General features: G+C 42.5%; 1 protein-coding gene across 3 annotated transcripts; it reads right to left on the bottom strand.

Annotated features, from left to right (window-relative positions):
• Positions 1 to 2,061: 2,061 nt before the first annotated feature.
• Positions 2,062 to 18,915, bottom strand: APOD (apolipoprotein D). Of its 3 annotated transcripts, none has more exons than XM_081074954.1 (6): positions 18,661 to 18,915; positions 16,496 to 16,538; positions 15,223 to 15,372; positions 10,109 to 10,230; positions 6,783 to 6,871; positions 2,062 to 3,912 (listed from the first exon to the last, which is right to left on the bottom strand). In XM_081074954.1, exons 3-6 carry the CDS (start codon positions 15,343 to 15,345, stop codon positions 3,677 to 3,679), a joined length of 570 nt encoding a protein of 189 aa, XP_080931080.1. In that variant the 5' UTR covers positions 15,346 to 15,372; positions 16,496 to 16,538; positions 18,661 to 18,915; the 3' UTR covers positions 2,062 to 3,676. The 3 variants fall into 3 exon arrangements, with proteins under 3 accessions (XP_080931080.1, XP_080931082.1, XP_080931081.1); XM_081074956.1 differs by having other exon boundaries at positions 2,550 to 3,912; positions 16,496 to 16,552; positions 18,661 to 18,820; XM_081074955.1 differs by lacking the exon at positions 16,496 to 16,538 and having other exon boundaries at positions 2,550 to 3,912; positions 18,661 to 18,848.
• Between the last annotated feature and the right edge of the window lie 759 nt (positions 18,916 to 19,674).

The raw sequence follows: 19,674 nt of genomic DNA, 5'->3' as shown, positions 1-19,674 counted from the left end.
CAAACCATCATCTCAGATGTATTGGCGTATAGTATGATGGGAGAATAGTCCAGAAAGGTCTCAAAGTCTGAGATACTTGTTAACAGAAGAGGCCTATTTCTTTGGGGCTTGACACTAGACTTGCCAGAGAGTCGGGCTAAACTAGAAGGAAGTTTTAGGGTTGAAAGATTTAGGGCCTACACTACAAACACGAATAGCAAAAATAAAAAAGGAAAAAAAAATCACTGTAATTCTACCATTCTAATACATTAATTACTTTCATTGTTTTTCTGTTCACTTTTAGTCCTTGATTTTATGCCATCATTTCTTGTAACTTAAATTACAACATAGCTAAGATTCTGCATTCTTTTTATAACTCAACATTACACTGTGAACCCTTTTGCCTTAGGGCTATTTTGGTTGCAAAGAACATTCACTCAGTCAAGTCAAATTACCTCAGAAAAATATGTGTGTGTGTGTGCTCCTAATCTTATAGAAATCCAATGACAGGAAATTGTGACAGTGAAGTGCCGTAGGAATTGGACCTTGGATACAGAAAACCATCAGCTACTGAAGCTGCTATTTCAGGGGCCTTCGGTGAGCTCCCTGTTTATCTTTGCATTTCTGTTTTCATAACTCCAGTTGCGCATTGTCAATAATGGCTACCCCAAACTACGTGCCTTTACAGTTCCAGAATTTTCAATCACCCTCTCTCTAGCTCTCTTAAAGTCAAATCCTGACTTGATTGGACTAATTTATCTTTTCTATCCAGTTAGACCACAAAAATCAGAGGTTTCTGTTCAGCCTGTGGATTGGCTGTCACTAGCTCAGGTGCAAACACCTTGGTGAAATCGGGTGTGGCTGGGGAGACAGAGCACGTGCTTCAGATTCTAGCTGTGCAGACAGCAAGGCCCTATGGAGAACAACCCTCCGTGCCTCCAGCAGTGAGTGTGGGTGGCTAGGCACCAGCTCCCACGTGGCTGTGTGGTCTTCATGACTGTGAATTTTAATGAATACCCAACATTATATCAAGTGGCTGTTCCATAATTTATGATCTCATTCCTCTGCTCTTTTAATTTAGCTCCTTTCAGTTTGGGGGCTACCAGTAAAACTGTGATTAACATTTTTGTTCATACAGCTTCCCCTTTATCCGGATTACATAAAATAATCTTTAAATGACATAGTGATTGTACTCTCTGAGCACCTTCAAGATATAAAACATAATTTTGCTTTTCTTGTTTAAAAAGTGTCTGTGTTTGCTAGAGATTTATATGTAAGTAATCATGGGTAAATAATAGATTGTGATATCTGGGAGTTACTCTAAACACTCTAGTAAAAAATGGGGATGGTGGGTAATAGCTGAAGCAAGGTTGGTGAATCACTGATGACTACTGGAGCTGATGATGAGGCGGGGGGATTTATTATATATTATTGTCTTTATGTTGCTGTTTACTTCCCACTTGCTTCCTCTTCCTTTTCCTTCTGGATTTTCTATTGTTTCCACCCACGTTTCTTGTAGATACTTGCTGCCCCCATGCTGCCCTCATGATTCCCAATTTTTTTTCTCAGGTTCAGTCACCATTGATACCAGATTCACAGTTTTCTTTTCCTTTATCAAAAACTTCAAGTCCATCCATCTATCCACCCATTCAGTAATTCATTCACATAAAAAAAAATTGATTGTTTCCATGTCTTGGCTACTGGGAATAGCGCTGCAATAAACATAGGAGTGCATACATTTTTTCAAATTAGCGTTTTAGATTTCTCAGTATAGGGACACTTGTCTCATTAGAGGGACCACGTCGTGGATGGGGTAGGTCCTGATCACTGCACTGTACACCTCAAGCTGAATAATAATGAATGTCAACTATAATTTAATATATATATAATCACAGGATGTGGATTGGATACAGCATAAGGAATAGAGTCAGTGGAACTGTAACAGCTATATATGATGTCAGAGGGGTAGTAGATTGGGGGTGGGGGGTTATCACTTTGTGAGGGATATAAATGTCTAACTATTACATGGTTTTGTACACCTGAAAATAATAATAAATAACAATAATAAAATAAGATAAAACTGAAAAAAAATTAAGCCAGTGTATTGAGCAAGATACCAGATAAGGTTTAAAATGTAGTCACTTCCACTGTTTTAGATGTTATCAGACAGCTGTTAAGAGGAAAGCAATCACAACTTATTTTGTAACATAAGAGAAAGATAGGCAGCTTAACAGTCTAGGAAAGAACTGTATTTTAGAAGGCGAGCCAAGTGCCCTCTGCTGGGGTGGGCAGTGTGCTAAAGCACAGGGCACAGCAGCAGGCAGACCTGGAAAGAGACCGTCTTCTCCTTTAATACCTCCCTCCTCTGTACCGCCTTTTTGCCCCGTGGTTTTCAGTCTTCAGGAATTTTGAACTGGAAGCTACATTTTGAGGTTATATTTGTTTATGAAAATTATGCATATGAAGAGCCTTGGAATTTTCATACCCTTTAATATAAAGCATTAAAAAGTCTCAAATGCTCAAGGAAATTATTTTATATTCATGTTAAAAAAGCAAAAATCGACTCAAATGGCTTAATTTTCTATTTATTTCCCCAAATTCCAGTGGATTATAAATGTGATGTGAGCTAAGTGAAATTGCAGGGTGATAATTCTGAGGTCTTTCTGATTTTGAAAGGCACAATGTAAAAGAAATAAAAAACTCAACCAAGGTGGTTCCTGACTCCTGAACTTGGAACACCTGGAGCCATGACTGTACAACCTTGTGGGGACCTTCCGGAGCCCCCATCCTCCCTCCACACGCCTCTACCTTTGCATTCTTTAGCACCCATTATGATTTGATCTTTACTTGTCAGTCTCCCTCACTAGTCTGTGAACTTCTGTGGGAGGGCGGGGATTCTGTATTTTTGTTTTGTTTTGTTTTTTTGTTGTTGAGAGCCCACGTGGGAATCGAACGGGCAGCCTTCGGAGTTAGGAGCATGGAGCTCTAACCGCCTGCGCCACCGGGCCAGCCCGGATTCTGTATTTTTTAATGCCTGGAATGCAGTTGGGCCTAAGTAAATATCAATTGAATGCAAGATTTAAAAAAAAACATTTTCTTTAAAAAACTCCCCATAACTTCTCCCTGATACATTCTCTTCTGCCTTATACAGATCCCAAGATGGTCCCATTCTTCACCCTGACTCTGAAGATCTCCTGATGAGAAAGTAAATTCTTCAAGGAAAGTGCGTGTAGGAGACTCAAAAACCCCAAATGATTCCTCCCAAAGGAATGCCTACTGCAAAGGGGGCACCTGGATCCAGGTATTCAGAACATGCCTTTGCCATCAAGTTGTTACTTTTAAATTTAAACTGTTCAGTGCTTAATTTTTTCAACCTAACTGATTCAGGATTTCCAAACATAAGCTTATAATTAAAAACCCACAATAATTGATCCAATTCAGAACTTACTGTGAGCACAGCAGGTCAGCAACAAGTTTATTATTAGGCTTGCAAGGTAACAGGATAGTATGGTAAGTGTTTGGGCCAACTTTCCTGGAGTTCCTCTCCACTGGCTTCTGCTGTTAAATTTCCCTCCTGGTATTTGCAATGGTTTGCCACGGTGGGTTGGTTTGTTTTTATGAAGCATGGGGTGAGGTGGGGAAAAAGCAAAGCAAAATAAAGAACATGGCATGAATGCAGGCTCCGTTTGGAGCCTTGTTACAGAAACTCGGGGCAGTTCACCTGATCTGTGATAGTCATTTGCTCAATGTCAATGTTATTAGAGGTCAGGATATCTTTTAGGTAGGTCATTGTTTCTGGAGGGAGATAAGGGTTTCTTCCCAAGATCCAAACATGATCGACGTGGAACAGCCAGATGATTGTGGTACAGGAGTACACGAGGGCGTAGTTCTCGTAATCCGTGGCCAGGACCCAGTATGGAGACGAAGGCATCACTGAGAACCAGAAGAGGGCAGTATTAGGAGGAACCAGTGCAAGAGAAACATTTTCCAGTGCCCAGAAGCCAGGCTCTGGTGTCCTGGTTCTTCTAGTTCAGTGGTTTTTAATTCTGGCTTCACGTGGGAATCGTATGGGAGCTTTGAAAAATACTAGCCCTCCTCCACCCCTGCTCCTGGTATCAGGGGGTTGCTACCTTTAAAAGCTTCCCCGTGATTCTAATGTGTAGCCAGAGTTCAGAGCTAACATTCTGGATCCTCCCTGGTAGGATAGGTTGGGCTCTGCAAGCCCATAGGAACGGGGGGTGGGGGGGGTGAGGGGGGGTGGGGGGGTGGGGGGGGTGGTTTGGCTGGACCCTCTAGACTGACAGGCTGCCTTAGGACTCGTGCATATGGAGGCTTCACTTAGCTAAGTGGAATTAAGAATGTAAGGTCAGGGGCTTCAGGCTTTCTGAGTCTCTCCCACCCAGCTTACTCTAGAAATTGACCAAGGGAGGAGGCAGGGGCTAACGTTGGTTTGTCTGTTTTTCTTCCGACCTGCCCTTCAGAAAGTCCTTGCAGTTCTAGGAATATGGTAAATCAGTGGTAACAGGTTATAAGCTCTTCCTTACAAACGGCCTATGACAAGTCATTGATTGATATCTGTATAGCACTGAAAGCCCAAGATTAAAGGGGTTCTTATGAGGATTTGCCCTCTCCTTCTGAATCCAGAAACTTCCTGTAGGAATTTGATCTACACAGCCAAGCTCCAAGCCAAGGAAAATTCATAGCACAGTTAAGCAGAAGATGGACCCACATGGGAGAAAGATGTGTGCTGACCCCATAAGAACAATAGACACGGACACATTTGCAGTCCTGGGTGATTTGCTTTCCTGGGTTTTCAGCATTCCCCACCCGCCCCCCGACTCCCCACCCCATGTTTAAAACTAATCCCAGTGTTTGCCAAGTCAAACCACAGCTCAGCACTCGTGAATGACCGTGCAAAGTTCCTGGACAAAGGAGGCAGTGTGTGAGTGGTTAGTGCTTGGCTGAGGGTCAAGGACCCAGCTGGTTATCAGGACCACACAGGAGGACTAGTCCAGATGACCACCCACCAAGGTCCTTCCGGCTTTCTACCTGTTCATAACTATGAAACAGAAGGACACTTAGAGGACATCTGGACGGGAGCCTGGATGACGCTGTGGGGCCTAGGCTAAGTATTGTTTCTGACTTACTTTTTCTAGCACTGTTGGTGCCACCTGCCTGGCTCACTCATAAGAGCATATATTCATCATGTATCTGCTATTGTTGAAATTCAACTGTTTTGTGTGTTCCCAACTGGACTGAGAGCTCTTCAGCCAGGAGTGATTTGGGGAAAATACGTCTTCCACCTCTTCCAGCAGCAGCGTCGTGCCCCACTTGCACACACTCAGGCAGGCACATTCTGCTTTCCTCCCACAGAGTCTAGCACTCAAGCATAAATTTGCTCAGATATTTGCTCTTGGTAGAGAAAACTTCCATGTCTCTTTATTAGAAAACTTGGACAGTCTCCTATTGCTTATGGAAAGACTTTCAAACTCTCTGGTGTCTTATCTTCCACTCTATTGGACCCTCCTTTGCTCTAGGGTTTTTCTCTAGACCTTTTCTCATGCCATTCCCTCCACTTGGAACACTCTTTACCATAATCTCCCATATCCTCTGCAAAATCCAGTGCAAACATCTGATCCCTACAACCACAATAAATCTCTTCCTTCTCTGTTTCCCCAGCCAACAGCTCTGGCCTCTCCTTTAGCTCCTGCTGCAGACTTCCTAAGAAGGTTGTGCACATAATATTTTACCTTCACTCCCATCCCCATCTTCACTGAGAGTTTGGAGACCTGGGTTTTAGTCCCAACTCTGCCTCTAATTAGTCCAGTGACCTTGCCTATGTCACCTAGCTTTTCTGCACTTCCACTTCCTTATTTGTGGAAATAACAAGAGACCTGTACAAAGCCGTTTCCAGCTTATAGAATATGTGTTATCTAGTTTATCTTCACAGGACTGGGTGTAGACGTGAAGTTAGTTGCCCATAGTCATATGTGTGGGAGGAACTGTTTTCTCCTCATCCAGCATTCCTATCTAGGTCTAGAAAATGAGAACTTCCTCTTTGTCCCATTCTAGGCCCTTGACTGGTTGAGGGATGGAGGAGGGTATTGATTCCTCTTGCAGCTGGTGATTTCAATGTCGGCTGCACAGGTGGGGAGAGGCCCTCCCAAGCACTTTTGGCATTAGAAAGCTTCACAGTTCTGAGCTGAATTCTCCGGTGTGTCTAGATCAGCACTAAAACTAATATGTGGTACTTTTGCTGTTGCCTGTGTCCATTCCTCACTTAGCCCAGGACTCACAGGGCAAAAGCTTGTGATTAACTATCTCTCAGGGACTTCTACGATGTGGAGGGAAAATGGCCGACAGAGCCAAGACTCAAACAGGCCTTCACTCCTGCCACCTCTTGGCTCTAAGTTTTTGTACATGTTTGTTGTTCTGCTAATAACTATTAATTTTTCAGGCCTCAGTTTCCTCTGGGAAACAAGACTGGATCGGGTCTCCTATTGCTCCAATCTCTGCTTCCTCTATTAAAACATTCACTGTAGTTTTGTAGTAAATTGCCTGGCTATTTGTCAGTATCTGCACTGGGATGTAAGCTCCTCAGGGGCAAGGGCCAGCTCTATCTTCCTCATGACTGCTTCTCCAGCACCTACCCCAGTGCCTGGCGTGTAGGAGGTAATCAACAAATAATGATGCTTTGAGTCATTATGGATGACACCCAGATGTGCTCCAACCCGGGGCTCTAGCCTTCAGTTTACCTGTCTCTTGTCCCTGAAACCTCCAATCCAAAAGAAGTGGATACTTACACCAGAAAAACTTCACTCCCAGCTTGGCGGGCTCTGTGAGGTTGGCCTGGGAGGCTTCACCTTCAATTTGATTCACAGTTCCATCAGGTCTGCCATGAGTTAAAAAATAAAATAAAATAACCCGAACACATTGAAAGCCAAAAACCAATAAAAGGCAAGATTTGTGACACTAACGACCATGGTGACCAACATTGTGATTTTGGGTTAGAGAGGCTCTTGAAGGCAGGTTAGCCTCTAGTTCCATTCCTTCCCTTTTCTTCTGTGACTGTTTCTGAGACCAAGGAGAAGAAGACAGCCTTGGCGTGATGAGAAGTAGTGATTGCAATGCTGAAGGATTGGATAATATGTGAGACCCTTGCACTTCTACACTGTTGCTTGGACTATGTGCAATGACCTGCAAGGCTCTGAAGACAGAGGGAATAAAAGAGAAGGAAATAACAAACAATCAAAACAGCCCAATATACTAAGAATTCACTTCTTTAAAAGTGAATCACTTCTTTAAAAAATGAGAAGGGGCCAATGGAAAAAATACTGACTGAGTTGATTACTGAAAATAATGCAAAACATGGAGTCTGGAGATCTGCAAGCTTTTCTCCCTCTTTGGACCTCAGTGATCTCATGTGACATCATCTGTCCCGTAAAAGGGTTTATACACCTGAACCCTGAGACCCCTTCCCATTCAACAAGCTCCTAATTGAATATGGGAGGTTTCCATGTAGGCCGGGTAAAAGCAGGCAGTGAGCAAAAATTTCCCTTATTTTGTGATTCTCAGGTGCACCCAGGTCTCCGAGACATTAAATATCAAGTGTGTATCTTATAATTAATGCCACCTTACACTTGTGTCATTTCTTTCTTTGTGGTATCTGATGGTGTGTCTTAAAAGTGATGGCATTAGGTTGTACGAAATACTTTCACTCTTCTGAAGGGAACTGGCCCCACTTCTGGATAACTCCTGATGACCCTGTGGACCTGGGGAGCGGGGAAAGGCCTGGGGATAGAGGCAGTTCAGGGAGGGTATTCAGACAGTAGGGTGCTCTCTATAGGAAGCTGGGAGAGGAACTGCCTGTTCATCAGTCCTCAAGGGGGCAGACAAACTAAAATTAGAAAGTGTCAGAAAGTAGGCTATGGTTTGTGGTAATGGCTGTCCTAGAAACCATACAATAAGCACCAGATCAGGGAGAGTGGGAAATGTACTCTGATGGTCCTGCATGTACTCTGATCGTGCCCTGCTCTGTCACCTAGAACTCAGCTAGCCAGGGAAAATGGTCCATTTCTATCTGCATACAGTTGCTTAGCAACAAACCTGTCTCTTTTCCAGGAGCTTTTCTCCCTTTTTCATTATCATTTGTGTTGTGCTCCAGAACAATTTTTAAAACACCAGTCTCTGATCATTAACTCGCAATTTGTTCATGAGAAAAATGCATGCATAGTTTCAAGGGTAGCAGCAGATTAATAGTAATAGTAATATTTATTAAATGATTAAGTGGTCTAAGTGCTTTACATGTGTTGCCTCACTAATGCTCACAGAGCCTTTTGGGGAAAGGCTATGAGGTGCTATGATTATTGCCGTTTCACTGAGGAGGAAAAGGAGCCGGAGAGGATTATTATAACTAACTTAAGATCATGTTGTTAGAGCCAGAACCAGGATTCGAGATTGGGCAGCCTAACACCAAAGCCTGAGCCCTTCAGCTCCCGGTCCCATGCTAGCTGCTTTGTTCCTCTAATTCTCTGACACTGGCTAAGCATGTTCTGCTCAGACTCCCTGCTGTGCTGTCCACTCACTCAGCAGTACTCCTGGAAGAAGCAGCTAGACCATTGTCCTGAACTACCAAACCTTTCTCCATGTGCCCTTGTATCTTAACCAGGTGTGATCCTAGAGGCAGAGAAACCTAACACTCAGGATCCTGGCCAGCTCCGAAGAAGAGGTGGGGAGATCGCATAGGTTTGGGGATCTGTAGCATTGTCTGACTCTTGGTCTTAGAATGGGACAAAATATTTGAAATGAAGTCATTGCAAGTTTGGGGCCTACAAAATTCCTGTGAGATGTTCTGGATACCTGCATCTCAATTTCTGTAGCCCTTCCTGGGACCTGAAATGAGCTGGATTTTTCTTTAGAGTCCCTCAGTATCCTTACTTTGTTTCCTTGGTTTACATAGACTCAGGGAGTCAACCCACTGTGTTTTGGCTCACAGGAAGTTTGGTGGATAACAGCATGGGCTTAGAAAGCCCCTCTGAGCCTGAGTAACTTCCAGGCTGGCTTACATGTTTTCTTGGAGTTGAACACAATTTTCAGATCCTGAAGGGAAAAGGAAGGACAATCCTTCACTCCCAGCCTTTCTTTTTATCTGTCTTCGGTCCTCTTCCCCATTTCACTCCTCCCTGGGTGGGAATCTCAACTTCGTCACTTATGAACTTTGCGACCCTTGGGCACATTACTTCTCTATACCTCAGTTTCCTCACCCATAAAAATGGGGTTAATAATAGTACTACTTCAGGGTTGTTATGAGATTAAATCAATATATATGTATATACACACCCATATATATATGTACATACATATGTATATATGCACATACATGCAAAATAGTGCTTTGCCCATAGGAAATGCTTAATAACTGTTACTGTTGTTTATTGTTGCTCTTATCTTTGTTGATGGAGGGTGGGTAGGAGTTTTCCTGAGGTTTTTTAGAGTTTGCGTTTGCTTTTCAAAGTGTGAATTTTGGGATCAAATATCAATCTGTGAGAAGCCTTCAGGAATAGAAAAGTACACTTCTATGGAACATACTGTTCACATAACCTGGAGTGTGACTACATATATATTTAAACCTTACTTAATAAGAAAAGGAATTTTCTAATAGTTAAAGCTGTCTGGAGATGAAATGAACTGTCATGGAAGGTGATGACCTCCCAGTTGCTGGAAGTTTCAAGGAATGCTGGGTGCTCTCTGTCAGCAGGTGATAGAGAAGGGTTTCTCTCTTGGTTTGCAGGTCAGACAAAATGGTTCCTGCTGTCCTTGCTACCGGAGTATATACTCTGCAGTGAGAGAAGGAAGCCAGCCGTTTGCGTTACCCTAGTGGCTCTCACAGGGTCCAATACACAGTAGGTAGTCAGCAAGTGTTTATGGAAATGAGTGAGTGACTTCTAGTCCCCACTATCCTGCCTGACAAAAGCTTTCGTCTAAGGACCTGTTATGAGCAGGCCGTCCAGACCCAGCAATGACCGTGTCCTCCCTGACCTAGACTGCAAGGACACCCAGTCACACTAGGACAGCTCTCTGCAGAGCTGACTCCAGGATGTGTGAAGCTTTTGAAACCACAGCCACTCACCTCAGCTCCTGGTTTATCACTTTGATGTTTCCGTTTTCCATTAGCGAGTAGTTGGCTTGGATGCAGCTTCCCTTCTCAAAGCTCACGGGGATCTTCTCGATTTCATACCATCTTCCAAGATACTGCAGAGACAACAACAAGCAGAGCAAAACCCTGTGGCTCTCTGGGGACCTGCAAACTCTTCCCCATTGTTGTCTTTCAGAGCAGAGCCCTTTCCTGGGGAAACCAGGCAAAATGGGCTGCATTGTTCCCAGCAGCAACTGAGCAAGATATTGATTCAAATGAGAATAAGTGAATCGGATGTGTGGGCACCGGTTGAATGCCACATTCTATTCCTAAAGTGCTCTTTATTTAGATATGTTCTCAGTGTCCTCTTCAGCCAAAATCTATGAGAAATTCTAAACTCTGTTAAAGGAAGGGATTAGTCTAGGTGATGTAAGGTGCCATCTCAAACATTTTATGATTCTACAGGGCATTTTTGAATCATGTACAAAGTCAGATATGTTCACTTTGGGGAGCTGGGACTCCAGAGTTGGTTAAATTCTCCTCACATGACCCCATGCAGGGAGCTGGGCACAAAGGTTTCTGGTACATGATGAGGATTTAGAAGACCTGTGTCACTCTTCCAATGGCAGCTGGCTCTCAGTTCACAACTGCGGTGTACAGAGTCAATTTTAAAAGAAGTGGGCAGCTGTGTGGGCGAGGACTGCATCTCCTGCTTCCATACGTTGCCTGGCATAGAGACCGCACCTATTTACAACCTCTGTGGTGGGCAATCTGGCAATACCTAGCCAAACTAAAAATACATACACTCTTTGGCCCAGTAATTTCACTTCTGGGAATGTATCCTTCTGATAATAAGAAATAATATGTGTATAAGGTTATCTGTTACAGTACTATTTATAATAATAAAGGACAGGAAAGAGTCTAAGGGAGCATTAGTAGGGGCGTGGGTAAATAAACGATGGCACATCCATGCAGTAGAATCTTATACATCCTCTTTTAAAAGAGCAATGTGGAATTATTTCCAAGCTACCTTTAATGAAGAAAGTCAGGTGCAAATAATGTACATATTAACCTACCTTTCATGTAAAAATTAGAGAAAATACAATTCGTATTGATGCTATAACAAATTACCACAAGCTTAAGACAACACAAATTTACTTTGTTATAGTTCCACAGGTCAGAAGTCTGACAGGTCTCACTAGGCTAAAATCAAGATGTTGGCAGGGCTATAGTCCTTTCCAGAGGCTCTAGAGGAAAATCTTTGTCTTGCTTTTTCCAGGTTCTAGAGTCTCAGTTTTTCTATCTATATAAGAAGAATGCAATATTAAAAAAGAATCCTGGGAAAGATGAAGTGCAAGTATCTCTATTTGCAGATGACATGATTTTGTACTCAGAAAATCCTAAGGCATCTATGCATGCAAAAAAAACTATTAGAACTAATAAATGAATTCATCAAGCTTAAAGAATACAAGATCAATATATAGAAATCAATATATTTCCACACTTACAATGAATAATCTGCAAGTGAAATGGAGAACATTCCATTTACAATAACATCAAAAGAATAAAATACTTAGGAATAAATTTAACCAATGAGATACAAAATTTGTACTCTGAAAACCACATTGCTGAAAGAAATTAAAGAAGACATAAGTATAATGGAAAGATATCTTAAGTTCACGAGTTGGAAGACTTAAAATTGTTAAGATGGCAACTGGTCTACAGTTTCAAAGCAATCTCCATTAAAACTCCCAACTGGCTTCTTTGTAGAAATTGGCAAATTGATCCTAAAATTCATATGGATATGCAGAGGACTCAAAATAGCCAGAAGAACAAAGTTGGAAGACTCATACATTCTGATTTCAAAACTCAACTACAAAGCTATAGTAATCAAGACTGTACAGTACTAGCAAAGGGATAAACACATAGACCACTGGAATAGAATTGAAAGTCCAAAAATAAGCTCATACATATATGGTTAATTGATTTTCTACAAGGACGCCAAAACTGTTCAATGGGGAAAGAATAGTTTTCTCAACAAATAGTTCTGGGACAACCAAATATCTGCATGCAACAGAATAAGTTGGACCCCTATATCACATGACATACAAAATCTAACTTAAAATGTAAAGTCTTTCTTCTATAAAAGTTTTAGAAGAAAATATAGGAGTAAATCTTCCTAACCTTGGATTAGGCAATGGTTTTTGAAATATGACACCAAAAGCAAAAGCAATGAAAGAAAAAATAGATAAATTGGACTTAATTCATACTGAAAACTTCTGTGCTTCAAAAGACACAGGACACATCGATAAAGTGAAAAGAACACATCAATAAAGTGAAAAGACAATCCATGGAATGGGAGAAAATATTTGCAAGTTATTATCTGACAGGGACTCGTATCTAAAATTTGTAAAGAACTCTTATATAGCAACAATTAAAAGGTAGATCACCCAATTAAAAAATGGGCAAAAGACTTGAATAGACATTTCTATGAAGAAGATATACAAATGGCCAATAAGTTCATGAAAAGATGCTCAACATTATTAGCCATTTGGGAAATGCATATCAAAACTACAGTGAGGGCCGGCCCGGTGGCTCAGGCGGTTAGAGCTCCATGCTCCTAACTCCGAAGGCTGCCGGTTCTATTCCCACGTGGGCCAGTGGGCACTCAACCACAAGGATGCCAGTTTAATTCCTCGAGTCCCCCAAGGGATGGTGGGCTCTGCCCCCTGCAACTAAGATTGAACATGGCACCTTGAGCTGAGCTGCCTCCCGGATGGTTCAGTTGGTTGGAGCACAGGCTCTCAGCCACAAGGTTGCCAGTTCAATTCCTCTAGTCCTACAAGGAATGGTGGGCTGCGCCTCCTGCAAGTAGCAACGGCAACTGGACCTGGAGCTGAGCTGCGCCCTCCACAACTAAGACTGAAAGGTCAACAACTTGAAGATGAACGGCACCCTCCACAACTAAGATTGAAAGGACAACAACTTGACTTGGAAAAAAAGTCCTGGAAGTACACATTGTTCCCCAATAAAGTCCTGTCCCCCTTCCCCAATAAAATCTTTTTTTAAAAAAACTACCGTGAGATACCACTTCACATCCACTAAAAATGGTGATAATCAGAGAAATGACAATAACAAGTATGGGCAAAGATATGGAGAAACTGGAATTATACACTACTGGTGGGAACGTAAAATGGTGCAGGCCTTTTGGAAAACAGTTTGGCAGTTTATCAAAAGATTAAACATGGAGTTACCATGTGAGCTAGTAATTCTATTGCTGGGTATATACCCAGGAAAACTAAGAATATATGTCCCCACAAAAACCAGCAAACAAAAAAACCTTGGATATGAATGTTCACAGCAGCATTATTTCTAATAGTCAAAAAGTATAAACTACTCAAATGATGAACAGATAAACAAAATATGGCATAATCCATATAGTAGAGTATTCTTTGGCAATAAAAAGGAATGAAGAATTCACACATACTACATGTATGAACCTTGAAAACATTATGTTGAGTAAAAGGAGTCAGTCACAAAAGACCACATATTATTGCATGATTCCATATCTATGAAATGTCCAGAATAGATAAATTTATAGAGACATAAAGTAGATTATCGGTTGCCTGGAGCAGAGAGGGTTGGGGGAAATGGGGAATGACTTTTAATGGGTATGGGATTTCTTTTGGGGATGATAAAAATGTTCTAAAATTGATTGTGGTGATGGTTTTATAGCTGTGAATATACTAAAAACCACTGAAAGTGAAAACCACTTTAAATAGGTAAAGTATATAGTATATGGATTATATCTCAATAAAACTGTCATTTTAAATAAACTGCTTTATTCCTCAAAGGACTTTTGTAAATGCAAATCAATTATAATTTCCAAAGTGTCTTGGGATTTTTACCCCCAAACTGAAATGTTACTCAAATTCCCTTGATTTTTCTGTAAAGCCACCTGTGGCCCAGCAGGGTTATGTAAACGAAGGGATCAGCCCTTCATAATTAATGGAGTTAGTCATTGTAAACTGCCTTTTACTATGTCTCCCCTTCCCATCTCCCCTGTTTGGGGTCTCTATTGATAATGCTCCCTCTCCACCCTCCTCAGGCTTTGAGCCCTCCTCCCTCACTCCTCTACCTGACCCACCCCCGAAGAGATCACAACACTCATTCACACTGAAGTGTGAGTGACTGATAACAAGTTTAACGTTACTCATAACAAGTGTGTTGCTTCTTAAAAGAGATCCAAATCTTCTACTAAGGAGAAGATGTCTTAACAGGGAGATTCTAAGCATGAGTTAGCAGCAATGGGAGCTTAAAGTCCTGTCATCCAATAGCTGCCTCTTTCTGCTGCTCCAGCTTCCTGGCTGTACAAATATCCAGTAAGGTCGGGCCTACTCTGAGGAAGAAAAGCCATAGATGAGAAAGCCCCTTGGGGAGTTCTGTCCTCTCCTGCACCCGTTTGGGCAATCCTTGGGTGTCCTGCACTAGTAGGAGGCCTAGCTTGGAATCCCAGGATGCATTTAGTAGCTATGTGACTCGGTGATTTATAAGCTCTCTGACATTCAGCTTCTTCATCTGTGGATGAATGGGGATAAGATGTCTGCTGCAGCTGCTGCTAATGCCGGAGCCCATGTCCTCTCTGCCCACCTCTGGGTTTGCCTCAGCCATAGCAGACAATTGCCATATAGACTGCACCTGCGTCTCCTTGGCCAGACAGCTTCGCCATGGGAGCTCCCACAGCCCACTTACATCCGTCTGTGAGACAATCTGGGGCACATTCCACACATTTCCTCAAAGGATCCCCAGCAAGATTGAACCCCGTTGTTCACAGAATAACCAGCTCCTTAATGCACCTTTTATTGCTTCCTGCCTTCTCTGTCTCACTTTCCCCACATGCTCACCTGTACTTCCTGAGATCATCTTCCAAAAATTCCCTACTCCCAGTTCTCGCCTCAGAGTCTGCTGTGAGAAAACCGTATATAAGGTAAGTACCTATCCCCAGGCCTGCTGCGGCCATCAGGGCAGAATAATAAAGCTGTGCCTTTCAGGGTGCTTATTCAAACCAGGGACAGGAAAAAAAGTGGGAGATTAGCCTTTTACCACACCTTATTTATGTCAAAATTCTCCTGCACAGGAGGAGCTGGGCACTTCCCAAGATGGAATGCTTGTCCCTCTGCCCCACCTAGGAGGCCAGCCAGTGCCGAGAGCAGCAGCAATGCTGTCACCATCTTGAGGCTGAGTGGCTGGGATGGAACCTGGAATTGAAGGAAACAAAGCAGCTGGAGTCTTCTGAGCAATCCCTGGAGAAAGATCTCTGGGCGGGCGGGTCCCTCTGGAGGCATTGCTCCCACTCAGCCCGTTGGAGCTCCTCCTCCTCCAGGGCCACCTGAATGTCAGCACTGCTGGGAGGCCTTCAGCCCCTTGGAACCTCTCTCCAGGACCTTTGTACCTCTATTAGAGCACACGCTGTCTGGTATCGGAGTTTGTTAGATCTATTGTGTAATCTCCCCGGCCCCCTCACCTACTTAGACATTTTTCAAGGGTGGACACTGTCTGATTCTCCTGGGACTCAACCACAGAACCTGGAAGTGCCAGGCACAGTGGATACTTGAATGAATGGAAACAATGTGGTGGCAGGGGACAGGCAAAGGGGGGGTACTGAAGCAGTCAAATGAGCCATTAGAGTGAGGAAAAAGGAAAACAAACCATGCACAACATTTAGTGTCTTATTCAATTCGTAAGAAAAATGACTTCCTGACCTCCTCCCCGTCACCCCCTCAGCCCCTGCCTCCATCTTGCTGGACTGTTTACCAGCCCAGGAGTAGGCCTGCAAACCGGAACAGGGAGCAGCATGCTGGGGACTCCAGGGTCACTCTGAATGGGTTTCAATATTGGCGTTGCCACATATTAAGTATAACGGTGTCCAATATGTGCTTTCGTTTCCTGGTCTATTAAGTGAGAATAACAATCATATCCCCCTTATGAAGTTTTTTGAGAATTAAATGAGATAAGAGAGAGCAGCCTCTGACACGGAGCAGCCTCTGACACGGAGAAAATGCTCAAGAAATGCTAGTTACTGTTACTATAAAAAGCAGAAACAAATGATCATTTCTTGAATTTCTTTCTTTTACATTCTGTTGGGGATATTTTTCATAGATGTGCATTTAACTAGAGAAGAACCAGTAGCTGGCATGCAGCTGTGTAACAAATTATGTTTTGGCCCAAAGCACCCTCCGGCAGTGGAAGCGGCTGTGAGGAGGGGCAGCAGACATGGGTGGGAGAGGCTGCAGGGCGGCTGGCAGGGTATGAGCATTCATTGCTCCCCGCTTCTTTCTCTGACTTCGTTTTCAGTCTGTTCTCTTCCTTGTGACTCCTTACCTGTAGCTGCACAAGAGCTATTTCCAGCTGTTTGCTTTTCTCCCTGTGATGAGAGGACTGAATCAATGCAAGCAAAATGTTCTCAGATCTGAGCATTTAAAAGGATGTGTCATAACAGGAATAATTATAACTACTTTATTATGACTTTCTAAACCTTCAAATAACCTTTAATAATCAATAACTTTTCTTCTGGAGGTTTCCTTGCTGGTTTTCAAAAGAAAAATTATATAACGAATAAAAGCTGCCAGCAGGGGAGGGCGGGAGAGGGGTGGTCACTGAGCCCCGCCCTCATGAGTAAGTCTGCAGTGGGACCACCTTCCTTAGCCTCTGAAGCTCCATTTCCCATCAGTCCCTTCCACCGTATAAACAACACCTGTCTTTTATTTTGCAGGATGATGGATTTTTAGAAACCCAGCCTAAACCAGCCTAAACCCTAAACTCTTTTAGGGTTTAGCCTAAACCCTAAAAAAAATTTGCATCCATTTCCAAGAGGTTCTTAGAACCACTGGAGCTCTACTTTGGGCCCCCAGTAGGCACCATGCTCATTGCCTAACCTCAAAGGATGGCCACCTTATGCACATTCTACAGTGCCCCCAAACTGGAAAGTACCTTAGAGGTCATTTATCCAACCCCCCCCCAGATGAACCGGTGGGGAAACTGAGGCCCAGAAGGGCAGAGAGCTGGGACTCAGGCCCCACCTCCCTCCAGCTCTTCATTTTGCAGCACCCCTGAGCCATGCTTCCTTCTGCGCACCAGCTTTGGTGGCTTTCAATAAACACCTACCTCTGTAACCCGATGAATCTCACTTTAGCACGTGACAGTTACACCAAAAGTCAGTTCCACATTTTACTCTGACAACTTCTTATTACACAATGTTCTATTGTGGGCTGAAATGTGTTTTTTTAGGTCTGTAGGAGGATTTCAGAGCAGGGTTAATTCCCCTTGATTGCATCTTTTCCAAAGATGCCTCTTTATTGCAGTAATTTTATTCCTGTCATTAAAATGTTTTATGAGAGAAAAGGTTGATAGCATCCATAATTTTTTCCAGTGCCCTTTCCATTGTAATTAATCCAATAGTTACTGAATACCTTCCGAGGGCTGATTACGTTATTAATATGTGCCTATGAAGTTGGATATATATGACATATATTTTTGCATCTTCTTATACCAATGAGAAGATTGTCTTAATGAGGAGAGTTTAAATACTTTTAAAAATAAATACAATTTAAATATTATTTGAACTGAATATTAAATAATTTAAAAATAATTCTGCTAAGGTTACCGAGCAACCATCCTGGTCCAGCACTGACGCTGAGCACTGCTCACACTCATCGAGCTTCCCCACCAAGAAGCCTGGGCCTTAGTATTTTACATGAGCCATGCCCTGAACCTCCACAGCATCCTATCTGGAAGGGTCCTGTACTGACATTCTCTTTGTGCTCAATGAGGTTACTTTACCCAGGTTGCTTTTTGATAAGCTCTGAAACCAGAACTTATGCCAGATCTCCTAAGAGTCTGAACTCAACGCCTGTGTGTTAGCTTGGACTTAGTTCCTGTTGTCCAGGAGCTGCAAAACATTAAGGACTAAATTTTTAGATTTCACATGATAAAATACAATACATTTCCACAAGTGGGTCTTGAAAATCCATGTAGCTATTGAACCTCACAAGAAAACATATCTTCTGAAGAAAATATTCTTGTGCTATATTGTTAAGTGCATCTTCTATTCATGCAATGAATTCCAGTTCACTTTTCAGTTAATTTTACTGTAATGCACAGTTGGATAACAATTCCTTGAGAATTCATCTAGCACAGTATGGAAATTGTTCTCATTGTCTCATATAGGATAGAGGGGTGTGTATAGCACAAGCAGAACACTTTGAGGTGAGTCAACATTGAGTTGGCACCCAGCTCGGGCATTTGTTGGTGGTCTTATCTTTGGCCTTACTTAGAATATCTGAACCTCAGTTTCGTTGTCTGAAAAAATGGCACTAATAATATCTACCTTGTAAGGTTGTTTGAGGAAAAATGAGACCAACTCTGTGAAGCTACTGGCACAAGCTCTCAACTGTGTTAGTCATTATTTTTAGCTGAAAAGAGGCAATTGCAAGTCAATACTGCTTCTATTATTTATCATAAATGAGAATTAAATCTATAGTACATACCTTTTTTTATTTTATTTTATCAAGATGAAGGCAGTTTCCAAACGCAAAATCATCCAATTTGAGATGCCTTGTCTTGATAACTGGCTTCTCCCAAGTTATTTTATAAGCTTCATCAGGTTACTGATGTTGAATTTTAATGCATGCCGCACCCCTACTGTTCAGGAAGGCTGGCCTAAAAGCTTAGCTCTGTATAAAACACAAAGATGGAATGTTTTGTCCATCTCCCTCCCCCTATTTCCTTCACAGCTGCTCCCTGAAGAAGAAACAATGAGGTATTGTTTGTGTGTGTGTGAGAGAGAAAAAGACAACATGCATTTCATTCAAAACATCTTTTTTGGCTGTGTGGATTTTCTAACTTAATTTTCTCAAGTCACATTGCACTTGTAAGTCCCAGTAAGATGAGTTGCAACATGCTTTCAAACATCTGCTATTTATTTTTCATTTTTGTGTAAATGAAAAATCAACAACCCCACTTCCTGAAATGGAGCATGAATTCCCCCATGTGGTCCTTGGCCTGGGATGTGGCTCCACAACAGAATGAAGGTTAAGAATTGGAATAGGCTTTCTATGTGATCCTGGGCAAGCCACCCACTTCTCTGAGCCTCAGTCTCCCCACTGTGAAGTAGAAATTGTCATTTCTGTCTCCCTGAGAGCTGGGGGTGTAGGGGAGATAGCAGCTTTATAACAGTTGAGGAGAAGGCCAAAGGTGTCTTCTGCAGCAACTCTGTAACTCTGATGATCCTCCCAGCTGCATATTCTAGTCAGCCTGTTACTGCTTCGGGTGGGGTTGGGGTTGGGTTGCAGATTTAAGTCCAGGGGCACTTCTGGTGGGGCCCCATCTTTGTAGAATGAACAGCTTTGACGCTAATGAATGGATTCTATGCCTTTGTGGTAGGTGGGAAGTATTTTTATTTGGATATAGATAAGACAGTATATTTGTAGTAGACTTAAATCCTAAACAAAATTCTCAAATTTGTAAGCAATAGAGAGAAATTTATGGCACTAGGCCTTATA

The sequence above is a fragment of the Rhinolophus hipposideros genome (genome assembly GCF_964194185.1).
Source record: "Rhinolophus hipposideros genome assembly, chromosome: 2".
NCBI lineage: Eukaryota > Metazoa > Chordata > Mammalia > Chiroptera > Rhinolophidae > Rhinolophus > Rhinolophus hipposideros.
Note: the sequence above shows the minus strand (reverse complement) of the source record. Positions and strands in the feature narration are given on the sequence as shown.